The sequence below is a fragment of the Ranitomeya variabilis genome, chromosome 7 (genome assembly GCF_051348905.1).
Source record: "Ranitomeya variabilis isolate aRanVar5 chromosome 7, aRanVar5.hap1, whole genome shotgun sequence".
NCBI classification, from domain to species: Eukaryota; Metazoa; Chordata; class Amphibia; order Anura; family Dendrobatidae; genus Ranitomeya; species Ranitomeya variabilis.
This window is the reverse complement of record NC_135238.1, coordinates 78003980-78022930: the sequence shown is the minus strand read 5'-3', so window position 1 is coordinate 78022930 and position 18951 is coordinate 78003980. Positions and strand designations below refer to the sequence as shown.

At 44.8% G+C, this 18951-nt stretch overlaps 1 protein-coding gene across 4 annotated transcripts in view; it reads left to right on the top strand.

Moving 5' to 3' along the window:
• The window catches only part of MPG (N-methylpurine DNA glycosylase), a 224768-nt gene extending 206196 nt beyond the window's left edge, over positions 1-18572 (top strand). For all 4 annotated transcript variants that reach the window (XM_077275317.1, XM_077275320.1, XM_077275318.1 and 1 more), the window contains exons 2-4: positions 7688-7874; positions 8359-8563; positions 15445-18572. In XM_077275317.1, the coding sequence (XP_077131432.1) occupies positions 7688-7874; positions 8359-8563; positions 15445-15812 (760 nt within the window). In that variant the 3' untranslated portion in view covers positions 15813-18572. The remainder of the gene's footprint in view (positions 1-7687; positions 7875-8358; positions 8564-15444) is intronic.
• Positions 18573-18951: the final 379 nt, after the last annotated feature.

The following is an 18951-nucleotide window of genomic DNA, read 5'->3' as shown; positions in this document are numbered from 1 at the left end:
ATAGTTTATAGTGTCCTGTTATATTACACTATGGGGAGACGGGGCGGCATAGTGTATAGTGTCCTGTTATATTATACTATGGGGGAGACGGGTCAGCATAGTGTATAGTGTCTTGTTATATTACACTATGGGGAGACGGGGCGGCATAGTATATAGTGTCCTGTTATATTATACTATGGGGAAACGGGTCAGCATAGTTTATAGTGTCCTGTTATATTACACTATGGGGAGACGGGGTGGCATAGTGTATAGTGTCCTGTTAAACTATGGGGAGACGGGGTGGCATAGTGTATAGTGTCCTGTTATACTACACTATGGGGAGACGGGTCAGCATAGTGTATAGTGTCCTGTTATACTACACTATGGGGAGACGGGTCAGCATAGTGTATAGTGTCCTGTTATACTACACTATGGGGAGACGGGTCAGCATAGTGTATAGTGTCCTGTTATACTACACTATGGGGAGACGGGTCAGCATAGTGTATAGTGTCCTGTTATATTATACTATGGGGAGACGGGGCGGCATAGTGTATAGTGTCCTATTATGGGGGAGATGGGGTGGCATAGTGTATAGTGTCCTGTTATATTATACTATGGGGAAACGGGTCAGCATAGTTTATAGTGTCCTGTTATATTACACTATGGGGAGACGGGGTGGCATAGTGTATAGTTACATAGTTATTAAGGTTGAAGGAAGACTGTAAGTCCATCTAGTTCAACCCATAGCCTAACCTAACATGCCCTAACATGTTGATCCAGGGGAAGGCAAAAAAACCCCATGTGGCAAAGAGTAACTCCACCATGGGGAAAAAAATTCCTTCCCGACTCCACATACGGCAATCAGACTAGTTCCCTGGATCAACGCCTTATCAAGGAATCTAATATATATACCCTGTAATATTATACTTTTCCAGAAAGGTATCCAGTCCCCTCTTAAATTGAAGCAATGAGTCACTCATTACAACATCATACGGCAGAGAGTTCCATAGTCTCACTGCTCTTACAGTAAAGAATCCGCGTCTGTTATTATGCTTAAACCTTCTTTCCTCCAGACGTAGAGGATGCCCCCTTGTCCCTGTCTCAGGTCTATGATTAAAAAGATAAGATAAGATAAGATAAGTGTCCTGTTATACTACACTATGGGGAGACGGGTCAGCATAGTGTATAGTGTCCTGTTATATTATACTATGGGGAGACGGGGCGGCATAGTGTATAGTGTCCTATTATGGGGGAGATGGGGTGGCATAGTGTATAGTGTCCTGTTATATTATACTATGGGGAAACGGGTCAGCATAGTTTATAGTGTCCTGTTATATTACACTATGGGGAGACGGGTCAGCATAGTGTATAGTGTCCTGTTATATTACACTATGGGGAGATGGGGCGGCATAGTGTATAGTGTCCTGTTATATTATACTATGGGGAGACGGGTCAGCATAGTGTATAGTGTCCTGTTATATTACACTATGGGGAGCCGGGGCGGCATAGTGTATAGTGTCCTGTTATATTACACTATGGGGAGACAGGGCGGCATAGTGTATAGTGTCCTGTTATACTATGGGGAGACAGGTCAGCATAGTGTATAGTGTCCTGTTATATTATGGGGGAGACGGGTTTGCATAGTGTATAGTTATATTACTATGGGAGAGATGGGGTGGCATAGTGTACAGTGTCCTGTTACATTATACTATGGGGGAGAGACGAGGCGGTATTGTGTCCTGTTATATTATTCTATGGGAGAGACGGGGAGGTATAGTGTCCTGTTATATTATGTGGGAGACGGGGCGGTATAGTTTATAGTGTCCTGTTATATTATACTATGGGGGAGGCAGGGCGGCATAGTGTATAGTGTCCTGTTATATTACACTATGGGGGAGCCGGGGCGGCATAGTGTATAGTGTCCTGTTATACCATGGGGAATCTTTTTCTGGGAAGGGCTATTTGGATATTTATACCATCCTTCTGGGGCCTTACAAACTCCACCCACAAGACATCCTGACTGTGGCACTGGTTTCAGGACGTAATCTTTCATTGCATGCCCTTCAGTATTCAGTAGTGAACACTGCATGTGTGTGCTAACAGAGCAAGAAGAAATTAATGGGCTGGTGGACGTCAAAATACACCTCCCTGCCCAAGAATGCGGTCCCTGAGAATCTGCTCCGGGACCTGATAAAAAGTCATCGAGGGCCGTAAATGGCCCTGGGGCCTGAGGTTCCCCACCCCTGTGTTATACTATGGGGGAGAGATGGGGTGACATAGTGTATAGTGTCCTGTTATATTATACTATGGGGGAGACGAGGCCACATAGTGTATAGTGTCCTGTTATATTATACTATGGGGGAGACGAGGCCGCATAGTGTATAGTGTCCAGTTAGATTACACTATGGTGGAGACGGGGCGGCTTAGTGTATAGTTCACTAAGATGACTTCCGAGTGCAGTCTGATGTTTTCTATGGACTCATTGACTTGCATTGACAAGTGTGATCTGGACATTTGATCAAACTCAGGCATGCTGCGATTATTTTGCTCAGACTGGCGCTGCACAAGGAAAAAATCTGATAAGTGTCGGGCCCCATAGAATAACATTGGTCCAAGATGTTTTGTCAGATCGCACTCGAACCAAACCACGATTGTCTATACAATGTTTAATTTATTTTTTTTTTACTGTGTTTTTTTTTGTACTTATATTGTTGTCTATTTTCTGGTGAGTGACCCCAAACTGTGTAAAATACCTTAAATAATAAACTCGACAAGTACTCTCCCCTGCCTGGGTCCGCTGTTCCCTGACACAGCGTTCCAAAACAAGTCCTGGTATGCTGACTACAGCAGCGGGTCACCGCTTCAGCCAATCACTGAGCAGTGTTGCATGTTGTCATCCTGTGATTGGCTGAAGCGGTGGCCCGCTGCTGTAGTCAGAACACCAAGACGGGAGCGAGAGCTGGACTCTGAGGGGGAGTTTATGCTGAGTTTTCTTATTTTAGGTACTTTACAGTTTCCTGAAAGTGGACAATCTCTTTATACATAACAAAGACAGATGTACTCGCTGCAGTGCCGCGGTAGCACACTTATGCAGTGAGGAGGCAGTGACCCACAAAGTTCAAACACAACTCCTTTAGGCTATGTGCACACGTTGCGGATTAGGCTTAGGAATTTCTGGTGCGGATTCTGTCTCTCCTGGCAGAAAACGCACCTGCGTTTTTTTGTGCGTTTTTGCTGCGATTTTCTTTCGGATTTGCTGCATTTTTTACCCCTGCGGTTTTCTATAATGGAATGGGTACAAAAACGCTGCAGATTCACAAAAAAGTAGTGACATGCTACTTCTTTTAAACTGCAGCGTTTCCGCAGCAGATTTTCCGCAAAGTGTGCACAGCATTTTTTTTTCTCATTGATTTACATTGTACTGTAAATCAATTGCGGATCTGCAGCGTTTCTGCGCTGCAAAAAACGCTGCGGATCCGCAGAGAATCCGCAACGTGTGCACATACCCTTAATGTGTTTCTTCACAGCATTAAATGTCCCAATTCACACAAGTGCATATAATCTCAGTGCATAGTATTAGTGTCCATTTCACCACACTACATGCTACACAGCATCCTTCTAGTGATGAGCGAGTATACTCGTTGCTTGGGTTATTCTGAGCACGCTCGGGTGATCTCCGAGTATTTGTCAGGCTGCCGTCACACGTTCAGTATTTGGTCAGTATTTTACATCAGTATGTGTAAGCCAAAACCAGGAGTGGGTGATAAATGCAGAAGTGGTGACTTGTTTCTATTATACTTTTCCTTTAATTGTTCCACTCCTGGTTTTGGCTTACAAATACTGATGTAAAATACTGAGCAAATACTGAACGTGTGACGGCAGGCTAAGTGTTCGGAGATTTAGTTTTTGTCACCTCAGCTGAATAATTTACGGCTGCTAGCCAGCCTGAGTACATGTGGGGGTTGCCTGGTTGCTAGGGAATTCCCACATATGTTCAGCCTGTGTATCCGCTGCAAATCATTCAGCTGAGGTGACAAAAACGAAATCTCCAAACACAAATACTCGAAGATCACCTGAGCGTGCTCGGGAAAACTCAAGCAACGAATATATTCGCTCATCACTAAATCCTTCCGTTTACATTCACTAAACACGCTGGCCTTCCCTTTGACCATAGCTGTGGGCGACTGCACCGCCATATCAATGTCTCTTACAGCCATACACAGTCCTTGATATCCTCCTGTTTGCCGTCCTTACATACGCCAGGCCTCCTTCGGGCATAGCACAGTCTACCTCCGGGCACAAGACAGTCCACTTCCGAGACCAGTTACCGTGGATGGCAGCACCACTGTGTACGCTGCGGGTACAAGGCCTATTGGCTCCGCTCCAGTGTCCTGTGTCTTTTCACACAGACAATGGTCTGCAGTGCCTCTGCTCTGCACTCTCACCTACGCCAAAACTGACACTGGCCCTGACACACCCAAACCCTTTACTGCAGGGCTTTTAACAAAGAAACCTGTGGCTTTAGCCATATGGAAAAACCGGGCCTGGAATGAAACGGACTGCACGACTACCAACCTGCAGTCTGTATCACAACACAACATCCCAGAACAGGTTTCCCCTACATCTGCTTTGGACACTAGCATGTCGATGACTAACACTTACTTTTAATATTTCTAGTCTGCATTGCAGTCACCGCTACGCCCATTACTGCCATGCACTCTTGTGCTCATCCTGGGAAGAACAAACAGCGACCCCTACCTGTGACACCAGTCACTGCTTCACCATTGCAATCACAGCTACACCTGCGACTGTAATGCCCCTTCATGGCCTCACTACGCTTCCGTGCTCATCCTGGGGAGAACAAACAGCGCCCCCCACCTGTGACACCAGTCACTGCTTCACCATTGCAATCACAGCTACACCTGCGACTGCAATGCCCCATCAGGGCCTCACTACACCTCCGTGCTCATCCTGGGGAGAACAAACAGCGCCCCCTGCCTGTGACATCAGTCACTGCCTCACATCGATCACAACCTCTGCCAGTGATTGGCTGCAGTGGTCACGAGATGTTGAGAAAACATCACTGCCCCAGCCATATCTATAAAGAATGGAGGTTGCAGTGGGCGAGTACAGGAAACCAAATGGAGTAAAAGAAAAAAATGGGAAAAACCCTTATTATTTATTCTCCAGTGAAATAAAAGATTATTTTTGTTGGTTTGATAATTTTTCCTCTACTTCATCTGGAGGAACATGTGCCAGTAATTAGTATAATTTACTTCCATTTGTTTGCGGTTGGTTTCAGGAAATCAGAATGTTCCGTATTGTGTCATGTCTGTGGTCTGTGAATCTGTTCCTTGTGATGAACATCCTCGAAGTCTGGTCAGCGCTTCAGTTTTGAATGCATGCGGCCGCGGGGGCTCGAACATGTCACTTGATCACCCGCGATATTTAGTGCCTACCCTAGCACCCTAGGCACACTTGCACTCATCACTAGCTGGTAGGGCTCTCCCATGTGGAATGATGTGGAGGCTGAGCAGGCTAGTCAGGTTCCTGCCTGTGGTCTCCGGCCGTATGGTCAAGCTTTTTCCTCTGAAATGCCGTGACCACTCAATAAACCTTATACCTGGCAGCAGTCGCACAGCCAGGCTCTGCTGATTGTCTGCAGCGCTGTATATGAGGGCTTACAGGTGCTGGCCCTACTTTATGTGGGAAAAACCTGGTGCCCTTTAAAGGGGTTATCCATATGTAGACAATTCGTAAGCCTGGCCGCCGCTATTGTAAACTACCGAAATCATCTGTTCGTGCCTAAAATGCCCCCTAGCTATCCACTGCCCACTCTCTGGCAGCGCTTCCGGTTTCTGTTTATATACAAAGTGGCATGCGATTGCTGCATCCAGTCAGTGGCTGCAGTTGTCACTTGACATACTTCTGGCATCATGGCAGTTTTGAACATAGGGCACCAATCAGAGATCTGGAAGGCGCTGCAGCAGAGTGGAGGGAACTAAGTATAATGACTTATGGCCACATTTACTATGAGGAAGGAAATTTGGCATGCACTTGGTCAAGGTGCTGGTGGAACAGGTGTATACCGAGAATCGTAAGCGCAGTCACTGAGGTAGGCGGGGGGCCCTGTTATGGACCTGGTGGTTAGGTGCACCAGGAATGACCTGATAGTTAAACACAGAATCGGGACGAGCTCTGGGGAAATGGGAACTCTGCTGACCGCAAACCCTACTCCTATCAACACAACTAGAAATAGCCGTGGAGCGTGCCTGACTCTGCCTAGACGCCTCTTCACAGCCTAAGAGCTAACTACCCCTAAAGAAAGGAAACAAAGCCTCACTTGCCTCAGAGAAATTTCCCCAAAGGTAAAAGCAGCCCCCCACAAGTATTGACTGTGAGTTAAGAGGAAATCAGAAACACAGGATGAAATAGGCTTAAGCAAAGGGAGGCCAGTCTAACTAAACAGATTGAGGATAGAAAAGGGATCTTTGCGGTCAACACAAAAAACTACAAAACCACGCAGAGTGTGCAAAAAATACCCCCGCACCGACTCACGGTGCGGTGGTGCCACTCTGCACCCCCAGAGCTTCCAGCTAGCCAGGCAGTTTCATGATAGCAAGCTGGACTAGAACTTAGCAAGAAAAACCATATGTAACAAATGAACAAGCAGGAACTTAGCTTCGCTGGAGTAGACAGGTCCTCAGAAAGATCCAGGAGAGATCTGAACCAGTACTAGAACATTGACAGCTGGCATGGAGTAACGATCTGAGTGGAGTTAAATAGAGAATCCAGCCTAGCCCTAAACGAGGGCAGGTGGGGAAGGAATCTCAGAACCAGCAGCTCCACTCACAGCCACCAGAGGGAGTCCACGGACAGAACTCACCGAAGTACCATTCATGACCACAGGAGGGAGTTCGAGAACGGAATTCACAACAGGGCCCAGGAGCTCCTCTTTCCTACTGCAACTAAAAGACTATTGTGACAAAGACCCAGGAAGGGTTGAAACGTCTGAGTCTGTCCCTCACCTCCCAGCACCATTGATGATTAATACATGTCAGCTTTGCACTTAATAAAATAACTTGCTATGTTCACGTTCAAGAGTGGGCAGTGAATCTACTCCGCTTACATTTACTATGTGGCATGGGGGTTGCTGCAAGAATACGCACCTGTGTACAAGGCTTTACTAAAGGGAATATGTCACCAGGTTTGTCCTACTTAATCTGAGATCTGCATGATGTAGGTGCAGAGACCCTGATTCTAGTGATGTATAGCTTTCTGGGCTGCTTGCTGCAGTTTGGATAGAATCACAATTTTCTCAGTGTCAGTTCTCTGAATGCTGAGCCCTGTATAACCCCATCCAAATTACTGATTGGTAGCTGTCTGTGCATAGGCAGAAAGTTACCAATTGGGGGTGGGGTTATACACCGCTCATGAATACGGAGGACTACATGGCGGCAGGTTTAACATTCATATAAAGATAATCTCCTGCTGATAACACTGATTTTATAAAAAACTACAGCAAACAGTCCAGTACGTGACACATCGCTGGAATCATGGTATCTGCCCCAACATTATGCTAATCTAAGATTAGGTGGCAAAAACCTGGTGACAGATGTTTGAGTGTAAAATGAGAAGATTCTGTGTTTTGTGTGCTCGTTCTGAAATCTTTTTCATCACATTTTTCTTATGGTCTGATATTTTTCAGAATGCCTACAAAAAGAAGAAGAGTGCAAGATACGGGTGATGCAGAGATTAGTGAGAAGAAGGTATCTGGAGATCGGAGGGAAAACGATTCCGTCTCAAGCCCATACTTCCCGAGCATGAAGAAGCGCCTGGTATCTGACTTCTACAACAAGCCCTGCACCCACCTGGCTAAGTCTTCCCTGGGGCAGGTAATATTGGCGCTATAATAATAATTCTGGGGCATTTGTGTAGCTTTCTTCTCTCCGGTAATAAAGGTGCTGTCACTTGCCAAAGGTCCTGTCATTTGCCAAAGGTCCTGTCATTTGCAAAAGATCCTCTTGTTTGTTTTTGCCATGGAAACTAGATACAGCTCTACAGAAAGCAGAGACCCAATACTGACAGTGTTAGATGATAACATTTTGGGGACCTTTCCCCCAATTCATCCCTGATCTCAATGGTTGGGGGGTATCGGGTAAAGCTATTGAAATCATGGGATGTTTTTACCAAAACACCACTGATCCCTGTGTTCTGTCTACTTGTTATTGTGGGCTTGACTTCTCCACGTGATCGCGGGCCATGTTTCGTCCACTTCTAGGTGGTCAGATTTCTACATTGATCCTTCTGTTTTTCTCATTTTCATGTCTGTAAAATATTAACTGCAAACAGAATGGTGATTGTGTGGTTTCCCCTCAGATTTTGGTTCGCAGGCTCCCCGATGGGACAGAACTTCGTGGGAGGATCGTAGAAACAGAATCTTATTTAGGAGGGGAGGATGAAGCGTCACATTCGAGGGGAGGAAAGAGGACAGAAAGAAATGTAGCGATGTACATGAAGCCTGGGACCATATACGTCTACCAGATTTACGGCATGTATTTCTGCATGAATATTTCCAGCCAGGGTGAGTAAAGGCCTTTTAGCTTTTACAGACAAGAAAACTTAAATGGACACATGAGTTGAAGGTTATTTTTTCTTCTTCATAAAGTTTATTATTCAACATTTAGCAAATAAAATAGAGATCATTCAGTTTGAAAAAGTGCAATGTACTTGTCAGTATGGTATCCATAGTATAGGTGATAAATGTGTGATCGATGGGGCCCCCTGTAAGCACCAAATGGAAAATCATGGGGCTCTGTAAAAACAAAACCACTGTCAGGTAGACCAACAAAAATGTCATCCACAACTGCCAGGAAAATTGTTCGGGATGCAAAAAAAACCCCACAAATAACATCAGCTGACATATTGGACTCTCTGAAAACTAGCGGTGTGGCTGTTTCAAGTTGCACAATAAGGAGACCCTTGAAGAAAAATGGGATGTATGGTTGAGTCGCCAGAAGGAAGCTATTACTGCGCCAATGCCACAAAGTATCTCTCCTACAATACGCAAAACAGCACAGAGACAAGCCTCAAAACTTCTGGAACAAGGTAATTTGGAGTGATGAGACCAAAATTTAACTTGATGAAAGGAACACCATTCCTACTGTAAAGCGCGGAGGTGGATCGCTGATGTTTTGAGGACATGTGTGCTATAAAGGCACAGGAAACTTGGTGACGGTTGAAGGAAAGATGAATGCAGCGCGTTATCAGCAAACAGTGGAGGCAAATTTGCAATTATCAGCCCGGAAACTGCACATGGAATATACTTGGACGTTCCAACATGACAACGATCCAAAACACAAGGCAAAGTCGACCTGTCATTGGCTACAGCAGAACAAAGTGAAAGATCTGGAATGGTCATCTCCGTCTCCTGACCTCAGTATCATTGAGCCACTCTGGGGAGATCTCAAGTGCGCAGCTCATGCTAGACAGCCGAGGAATTTACAGGAACTGGAGGCTTTTTGACAAGAAGAGTGGGCAGCTTTACCATCTGAGAAAATAAAGAACCTCATCCACAACTACCACAAAAGACTTTTCTGTCAGAGGGGGCAATACACGGTATTAAGAAATGGGGTATGTGAAATTTTGATCAGCGTCATTTGGATGTTTTGTGTTGTCATTATGATTTAAAAAGAGAAAACACAGTAGTTTGACAATAAATGGCTTCACCCAACCACTAACCATGAGTGGAGAAAAAGTTTTGGTGTTATCATTCATATTCTCTGAAAAAAGGCCAAGAAAGCACAAATTTTGCCGGGGTATGTAAACTTATTAGCACAACTCTATAATCCATTGCCATGCATTATAGCTATACTGAAAGGTTCTGACACCATGTTGTGAGCATGGTCTTAGAAGCTGTTGACCCGGGGGGTTGTCATGTCGAACCTGGGTCACAATGGCAATGATTGGGCCCCCGCGATGACGTCGCAGGGGCGTCAAACTGCCTGCCTCCTGAATGTTGCGATCACGCTTGTTCACAGCATTTAGGGGGTTAACAGCCTGGGGCCCCGCTCACAACTCTCCTGGATGTTAGTGCACATGCTCGGCCACTGGCTGAGCTGAGCTGCTACACTGATTGGGCAGGAAGTGCTGATATTTCAACAACTCCTGTGTGATCCCAGCAATCTGGGAGCGGGAACCGACAGTATGGGTCACTGCACCTCTTCCCGTGCCTCTCAGCTGTCGACACTCAACTGTCACAGCGTGTTTACACGCACTGACAGTTCAAAGTTATGATGGACATAGCACGTCATGGTGTGGGAATTGACACCCGCTCATGACGTGCAATGTCCGTCATTAGCCGTTAAAGGGTTATCTGCATCGGCAAGGGGGTGCGTCATTCCACATGCCCATCAGCTCGCCTGTGATGTGATCGTGGGGCACTGATGGGTTGCCATGACGGTCAAGGGTCTGCTGATGACTCTACTGCTTGTCATGATGATCCTCCTGTGAAAACCAGTGTTTAGCTGATATTCTTAAGAGATCATCATTTTCTGTATACATAGCAGTGCATGTATAGCACAAATGATCAGATGATGGTAGCTTCAAGTCCCCTAAGGGGACTAACATACAGTAAAAAATGAAGAAAAAGTGTCTTTAAAAATATATATAAAATAAAAACAAGTTCAAATCACTCCCTTTTGCCCCATTAAAAATCAAACAATAACTAAAAATACACATTTAGTATCGCTGCGTCTGTAGAAGTTTGATCTATCAAAATATAAAATAATCAGATGATAAAATGAATGGTGTCATTCAAAAGTACAACGCAAAATTGCCCTGGGGTGAAGGGGTTAAAAGATTTTTCTGAGCACACAGATTATTAAAGCATTGTCAAAGCTATCACAAATGAAGAAACTTCATAATTTACTTGATGTGTAAATTCTACTCTGTTCTTGAACTATTACATGCGGTCTTGTGACCTTCAGCTCATTACTGCACAGAGATTTCCTGTCTGTGCTCTAAATGGCTCGGCCAGCAGCTCTACAGTGAGCTCTAAATGGCTCAGCCAGCAGCTCTACAGTGAGCTCTAAATGGCTCGGCCAGCAGCTCTACAGTGAGCTCTGAATGGCTCAGCCAGCAGCTCTACTGTGAGCTCTAAATGGCTCGGCCAGCAGCTCTACAGTGAGCTCTGAATGGCTCAGCCAGCAGCTCTACTGTGAGCTCTAAATGGCTCGGCCAGCAGCTCTACAGTGAGCTCTAAATGGCTCGGTCAGCAGCTCTACAGTGAGCTCTAAATGGCTTGGCCAGCAGCTCTACAGTGAGCTCTGAATGGCTCGGCCAGCAGCTCTGCACTGAGCTCTGAATGGCTCGGCCAGCAGCTCTGCAGTTAGCTGTGAATGGCTCGGCCAGCAGCTCTGCAGTGAGCTGTGAATGGCTCGGCCAGCAGCTCTGCAGTGAGCTGTGAATGGCTCTGCCAGCAGCTCTGCACTGAGCTCTGAATGGCTCGGCCAGCAGCTCTGCAGTGAGCTGTGAATGGCTCTGCCAGCAGCTCTGCAGCGATCTCTGAATGGCTCGGCCAGCAGCTCTGCAGTGAGCTCTGAATGGCTCGTCCAGCAGCTCTGCACTGAGCTCTGAATGGCTCGTCCAGCAGCTCTGCACTGAGCTCTGAATGGCTCGGCCAGCAGCTCTGCACTGAGCTCTGAATGACTCTGCCAGCAGCTCAGCAGTGAGCTGTGAATGGCTCGGCCAGCAGCTCTGCACTGAGCTCTAAATGGCTCTGCCAGCAGCTCTGCACTGAGCTCTAAATGGCTCTGCCAGTATCTCTGCAGTGAGCTGTGAATGGCTCTGCCAGCGGCTCTGCAGCGATCTCTGAATGGCTCGGCCAGCAGCTCTGCAGTGAGCTCTGAATGGTGATGTCATGGGGGTGTGACATCATCAAGTTTACAGTAACTGCAGGTATATCAGGGAAGGAGAGCACATTATATCAAATTGTGACTTTATTATATTACTTTTTGCAGTCTTTCGCCAAGCTTTGATAAAGTGGGCACAGCGGTAGCAGGACGGGGGAGTGGAAACCACTGCTTGTCAAATTCATGACAAGTGGTGGAGTTAGCTACTCCATAAATCTTACTCCAGCAGGGACTGGAGAAGGAATTGTTGTGAGGTGTGTGTAAAGATGCACGTCACTCATCCAATGCTTCTGATTCATGAAGAGGTGTACACATACTTACACACTTCTGTAACAGCCACCCACACAGCTATGTTGCACATAAACAGCCCAGCTACATCAACACACAGCTCAGCTACTTGATCAAAACACTCACACTCCTCAACTATAACACATTCACCTCAGCCACATAAGCCTAACACACAGCTCAGCTAAATCATCAAAACAATATAAACATTCACATAAACTATACATTACCACGGCCTGAAGTTCCTTCTAGGCATGTGACTGATCGCATGACTTGAAAGCTCTCTAAGCTGCTCAAATGAAAGGTTCTTCAGCTTCTCAGAATGTGTTATATCTGTGCAGGACCTGGTAGGTTCCTCTCCTACTCTGCACCCGTCACGTTAGATCAGTGCTGGTCAGGAGAGGAGAAAGCAGTTCTCTCAGCGATCAGGAACGATGCGGTGTCAGTGTTCTCTTTGATCATATGAAGTTGGACTCTGGACTGTAAGACGCACACACTTTTAAGCAAGATTTTTTTCTTGCTAAATAGTGCATCCTATAGCTTAAAGGGAATCGGTCACCTCATTTTGGTCCTATAGACTGAGGCCACCACCATCAGGGGCTTATCTACAGCATTCTGTAATGCTGTAGATAAGCCCCTAATGTAACCTGAAAGATAAGAAAAACAAGTTATATTATACTCGCCCGGGGCGGTCCCGGTTCTGATGGGCGTCGTAGGTTCAGGTCCGGCGCCTCCCATCTTCATATGATGTCGTCATCCTCCTTTCTTCTGTCGCGACTCCTGTGCAGACGTACTGATTTTCCCTGTTGAGGGCAGCGTAAAGTAATGCAGTGTGCAGGCGTCGGGCCTCTGACCTTTCCCGGCGCCTGCGCACTGCAGTACTGCCCTCAACGGCAGATAAAGTACGCCTGCGACAGGAAGCAAAGAAGAGGACGACATCGCATGAAGATGGGAGGCACTGGATCGCGACGCCCATCGGACCAGACCGCCCCTGGGTGAGTATAATGTAACTTGTTTTTCTTATCTTTCAGGTTACATCAGGGGCTTATCTACAGCATTACAGAATGCTGTAGATAAGCCCCTGACGGCGGTGGCCTCAGTTTATAGGGCGAACATGAGGTGACAGATTCCCTTTAACCCCTTACCGACATCGGGCATACATTTACACCGATGTCTGTCTCCCTCCCTTTGATGTGGGCTCCGGCGGTGAGCCCACATCTTTCCAGGGACATGTCAGCTGTTTTGAACAGCTGACATGTGCCCGCAATAGCCGTTGGTGGAATCACAATCCACCTGCGGCTATTAACCAGTTAAATGCCGCTGGTTAACTCTGACAGCGGCATTTAACAAGCGCATCGGGCCGGAAATACGCACACCAGTGATCCATGGGTCACTGGTGTCTTGGCATGACAACCTGAGGTCTCCTGGAGACCTCTATGGTTGTCAGTGCCGGCTTGCTGTGAGCGCCACCCAGTGGTCAGCGCTCATAGCAAGTCAGTAAATCTGCTCTATAGAGGCAATCTGAACATCGCCTCTATGTAGCAGAGCCGATCGGGCTATGGCAGCTTCTAGTCTCCTATAGATACTATTGAAGCATGACAAAAGTAAAAAAAAAAAAAAAAGTTTTTAAAAATATTAAAAAAAAAAATAAAGTTCAAATCACCCCCCTTTCTCCCCATTCAAAATAAACCAATAATAATAAAAAAAGAAACATACACATATTTGGTATCGCCATGTTCAGAATCACCAGATCTATCAATTGAAAAAAAAGGATGAACCTGATCGCTAAATGGTGTAACGAGAAAAAAGGTCAAAACGCCAAAATTACATTTTTTTGGTCTCCGCGACATTGCATTAAAATGCAGTAACGGGTGATCAAAAAATTGTATCTGCACCAAAATGGTATCATTAAAAATGTCAGCTTGGTGTGCAAAAAATAGGCCCTCACCCGACCCCAGATCACAAAACATGGAGATGCTACGGGTATTGGAAAAAATGGCGCTTTTTTTTTTTTTAGCAAAGTTTGGAATTTTTTTTTCACCATTTAGATAAAAAAAGATCTTGGATATGTTTGGTGTCTATGAACTCGTAATGACCTGGAGAATCATAATGGCAGGTCAGTTTTAGCATTTAGTGAACTTAGTAAAAACGCCAAACAAAAAACACGCATGGGATTGCACTTGGAATTTTTTTCCCGTTTTCTAGTACATCACATGGTAAAAACAATGGTGTTGTTCAAAAGTAAAACTCGTCCCGCAAAAAACAAGCCCTCACATGGCCATATTGATGGAGAATTAAAAAAGTTATGGCTTTGGGAAGAAGGGGAGTGAAAAAACGAAAACGCAAAACCGAAAAAAGCTCCGGGGTTTAAGGGGTTAAAAATACGTTATACCCCAGGATCTTATACAAGCATATACTCTCCCATTCAACAATCAGAAGTTTGGTTTCCATCTGGTCACCAGGCGTCTGCATGCCTTTCATTGTCTGGAAAGAAAAATGCTGCAGACTGCGCATTAATATACAGAAGGTCACTGTAAAATAATGTATACTGTGTAGTATATATTTTTTTTAAATGAGCATTTACCTCCTAAGTGTAGATGGCCGATAGAGTGAACCTTTTGGGTACGATTCACCATTTTTTTTTTTTTTTTTTTTTGGAGGGGGGGGGGGGTGACTTTTAATGACTTCTCTTTTTTCATGTCTTATTTGCAATTTGTTTTAGCTAAATTCTTCAAAATGGCGTATGCGGGTTGATACAGTTTGCGCAAAATTAACATTTTTTTTATTTTGCGTCTTTCTGTTATCGCACTTTTTTAGAACAAAAAAGTCATAGTCCTTTAAAACATTGCACATTAGTCTTCAACTGTGCAAAAATAAAATTGAACAAATTTTGTGCAAAAAATGTGCTAAAAAACGTTGTGAAATGTTGCAAGTAATGAATTAAGCTGAACGATCTGACTAACCAAAACCACGCTGGTAATGCCAAATGCAAAAAAAAACCATGAAAGTAAAGTTAACTAATGAGCAGATTAAATAAAGCTCAAACATAAAAGTCAATATTAGAATTTTTTTTCCCCATAAAAAAGGTGCAAAGACAATAATGAATCCCGACCATTGTGCAGTAAGCAGCTGGCCTACAAGCCAAGGTTATAAAATACAGAACCCTTTTTCTTGAGAGTTCATTGGCAGTTGATTTCCTTGTCTGTCTGGAAAAGCCATGCACATCTTTATCTTAATGTAATTGTGTGATGATTTTTTGTGCCTGCAGGAGATGGAGCGGCTGTCCTTCTGCGCTCCTTAGAACCAATTGAAGGCCTTGATACAATGAGAAAGTTTCGAAATGCCAAGAGAAATGTACAGAAGCAGCTAAAAGATAAAGAGCTTTGTAACGGACCCTCAAAACTTTGTCAGGCATTTGCCATTGAAAAGAGTTTTGACCGACAAGACCTTGGAAACAACCTGAGCACATGGCTGGAAGATGGGCCAGAAATTCTGGAAGAGGACATTGTGTCTTGTGCCCGTATAGGAATTGGTAATGCCGGAGAATGGGCGCGGAAGCCTCTACGTTTTTATATTAAAGGCAACAAGTTTGTCAGTGTGCGGGACAAAACGGCAGAAACTGCTGTAAATACTTAATCTGTAGGGGAAGAGTGATTGGAAGGAATAATGACACTATGCTGTGTAATACACAGAAGAGTAAGGCCACAATATACTGGCCAAAGGGAGAACCAGTGCTGCACAAGTTCTGATATGTATACAGGATTGATTTTATGTTGTACAGTTTTCATATGAATTGGAGATGACCTTTCACTGCATTTATTTAATTTAAACAGAGTACGTACTCCAATTGGTGCTTCTCCACCGATCCTGGAACAGCTTTTCTTTTTTTTCCTATGCCCTTCCATTCCAAAGTTATGCTAGCCCCTGTAACAAATAGGCACATTTTGTCTTCAACCATCTGACCGTGTATAACAGAACTTCTCTGGGGACATTTACCTTTTCTCCTCTAAAGTGCTGGCCATTCACAGCACCCCGCATCATAGAGGGGTAAAAGCAATTGGTCACACAGAAAGTCACCACTGCAGCCTGGCTTGATGCTCTCCTGAGACAAGATTAGCTGAGAACTATGCAATTGCTGCATTCCTTCCTGCTATTGGGGTACAGGAGAAAAGCAACATGTTCTGCAGCAGTGGCCTTCCCTGTGGACGTTTGCTTTTTCCCCTCTGTGTCACCTCTATGCTTTTATTGGCCAGCATCGTAGAGGAGCAAAAACAGATGCCCACTTTGTTCTGTGTTATGTTCTCCATTATTAAAGGAAAGTTTGCATCTTAATTACACAGAATAGCACAAAAAACTGTTCCATAATCAGTGTAGTATTGTCATTTAGAGAAGAGATGCAGTCTATATTAAAAAATCCAGTGACGGGTCGTCTTTACGTTTGTATTCAAAATGAATAATATTGATGGCTCAGAGCGGAAGTATGGTTAGTCATTGGGCTTATGCTTTACTATCTCTGGGTTCTCGGATTGTCTCAGGTTTTATACTCCACCCATCAAGTGAACGCTAAGGATATATGCGCACAATGTATTTTAGATGCTGGTGCACCTGCTGAGTTTTGGAAGCAAAAGATGCTTCAGGAAAAGTTTCTTTTCCTGAATTCTCTTCTTTGGCATCTTTGTTAGTTTTTGCGGTTTATAACAGCGTTTTTTTTTAATTGTGTGTGTGATCAGCTCTTAAATCGAAGCCATCTGAAGAAGTAACAGGTCACTTCTTTTAACTGCTTCACATCTTTCAAAGCCTGAACGGTTTAAAAAAACTCATGATGGACCATATACACAGCAAGTCGTTTTGACATTGCAGTACATACGTTCATTTTTCTTAGCATTTTTGAGGCAAAATGTGAACATTCCCTGAAGGTTATAAAATATGCTCAAAGTAATTCCGATAAAATTGCTGAACCTGTATTCACCCATTTAAACTCAACAACACTTCAGTACTGCATATTCCATCCTCATCTCTGGGCTTGTGTTTACCTGGCTGCAGCAATGATATCTGGTAGACCCTATTTGACCGCTGCAGCCACTCACTGGTCTCCGCAGTATATGGCAAGAGAACATTTGGGTGCCCCTTTGACATCAGCGTCCATCTCCCTTTCCTTTTTTCACCACAATAACAGTGTAAGTATCTAATTATCTTGTGAAATCAGTTTATTTATATTTTTATGAAGATTTTCTCTTCTGTAAACACTTATCACCCAGCATCACCTATAGGTATAGCGCTACTGTAAAACAATACATTCTAAATTTGGATTCTGTTTTTCTGTTGGAAGTATAGACTGGCAGAGCAAAACAAGAATAAAGAGGCAATCAAAAGGTAGTTTTCACTTTCAGTGTCTTCTTATACGAAAAGTATAAATGTATGTGTGAGCGATGGGGGGATTTAATGGCAGCTTACAATCCTCCTGAAAGCATGTGTAGCTGTAACAGAACACCTGGCTCAGCAGGTGGTTCAGCCACACTTGTGTCCAATCTCTTACAGGAAGACCTCCTGTGGAGCCCATGTGGTGTAGCTGCTTTGTTTATTCAGCTAGGATTTCATTGGTGAATATGAACTTATCGTACATCCTAGCCACACAACAGTTATATTTTTGACATCTCTTGAACGGTCCGAACGCCGTCCCGGGTCTCGATCTGTTCTAGCACCCCAGGGTGGGGAAATGTGTAGGCTAGTAGGTGCCAGGTAGCAAAGCCATGTTTGGTCTAAATGCGTAGCAGGGGCTCGGCCGGATCCTATGGTGCCAAAACTGCCGCCATAGGACAGTCCATTAAGGAGTTATGAGTATGACCCATCTTAGGTTTTGGAGTTCTTAGCTGCTAGATGAAATGGGACAGGATTTGGGTCTAGGTCAGGGGCCAGGAGGGGAGTGACCCCAAAGGGTTAAATGTTCAGGTAAAGCATTGCCTATTGCTTGTTTTCCGGGTAGGTCATCGTGTGGGGAGAAGTGAAAGAACAGAGGGGACCACCAGCCTCTCATGCGGCAGCCTTTCCCCCACAAGCCAGGCCTTTTATCTGACAGGTAACCGACTCTTATTTTCTGCATACTTACTGGGAGTACACTTTATATTTGCATATCTGACAATTTTTTATTTTTTTAAAAATTCTGTGGAAGCATGGTTGAAAAAGCAAGGTCTGACTTTCATTTGTTCATATTCATAGATCTTTTATTTACCGTATTATTACTTTTGTCAGATTCAAGTTATTTCTGTGACCATTGTTGCTTTTTCTGTCATTAAACGAGGGGTACCAACAATTTTGACCACATATGTATATGTATAACCATTGTGTATATAGTGTTTTGTCTAGTGTGCTTTTAAGGCGATTAAATATATAATTTAACCTTGGGTTGCTCTTTTATCTCTATCTACAAATCCACATGTTCGTGTTCTCGGTTAACTTTCCATGCTACCGGGGCTGGTTTCTTGCCCGATGTAATCCACTTAACTGATCTGTCTTATATCTAACGAGGAACTGGTGGCAATCCTATCGGGCTGACCAGGTGCTATTTCACTGCTGCTAGTCAGGGGCGGATTATCAGAGGGTCAATATGGGCGGTAGCCCAGGGCCCAGTGGCTTGGGGGGGCCCTGGGCCACCGCAGATTGACCCTCTGATAATCTGCCGGAGTGTGACTGAATGCCCGGCCCGCCGGCATTTATGTGCCCCGCCCCCCGGACCCGGTGGGCAGAGAGAGGGGGTCCGCATCGGGCCCCTTCTCAT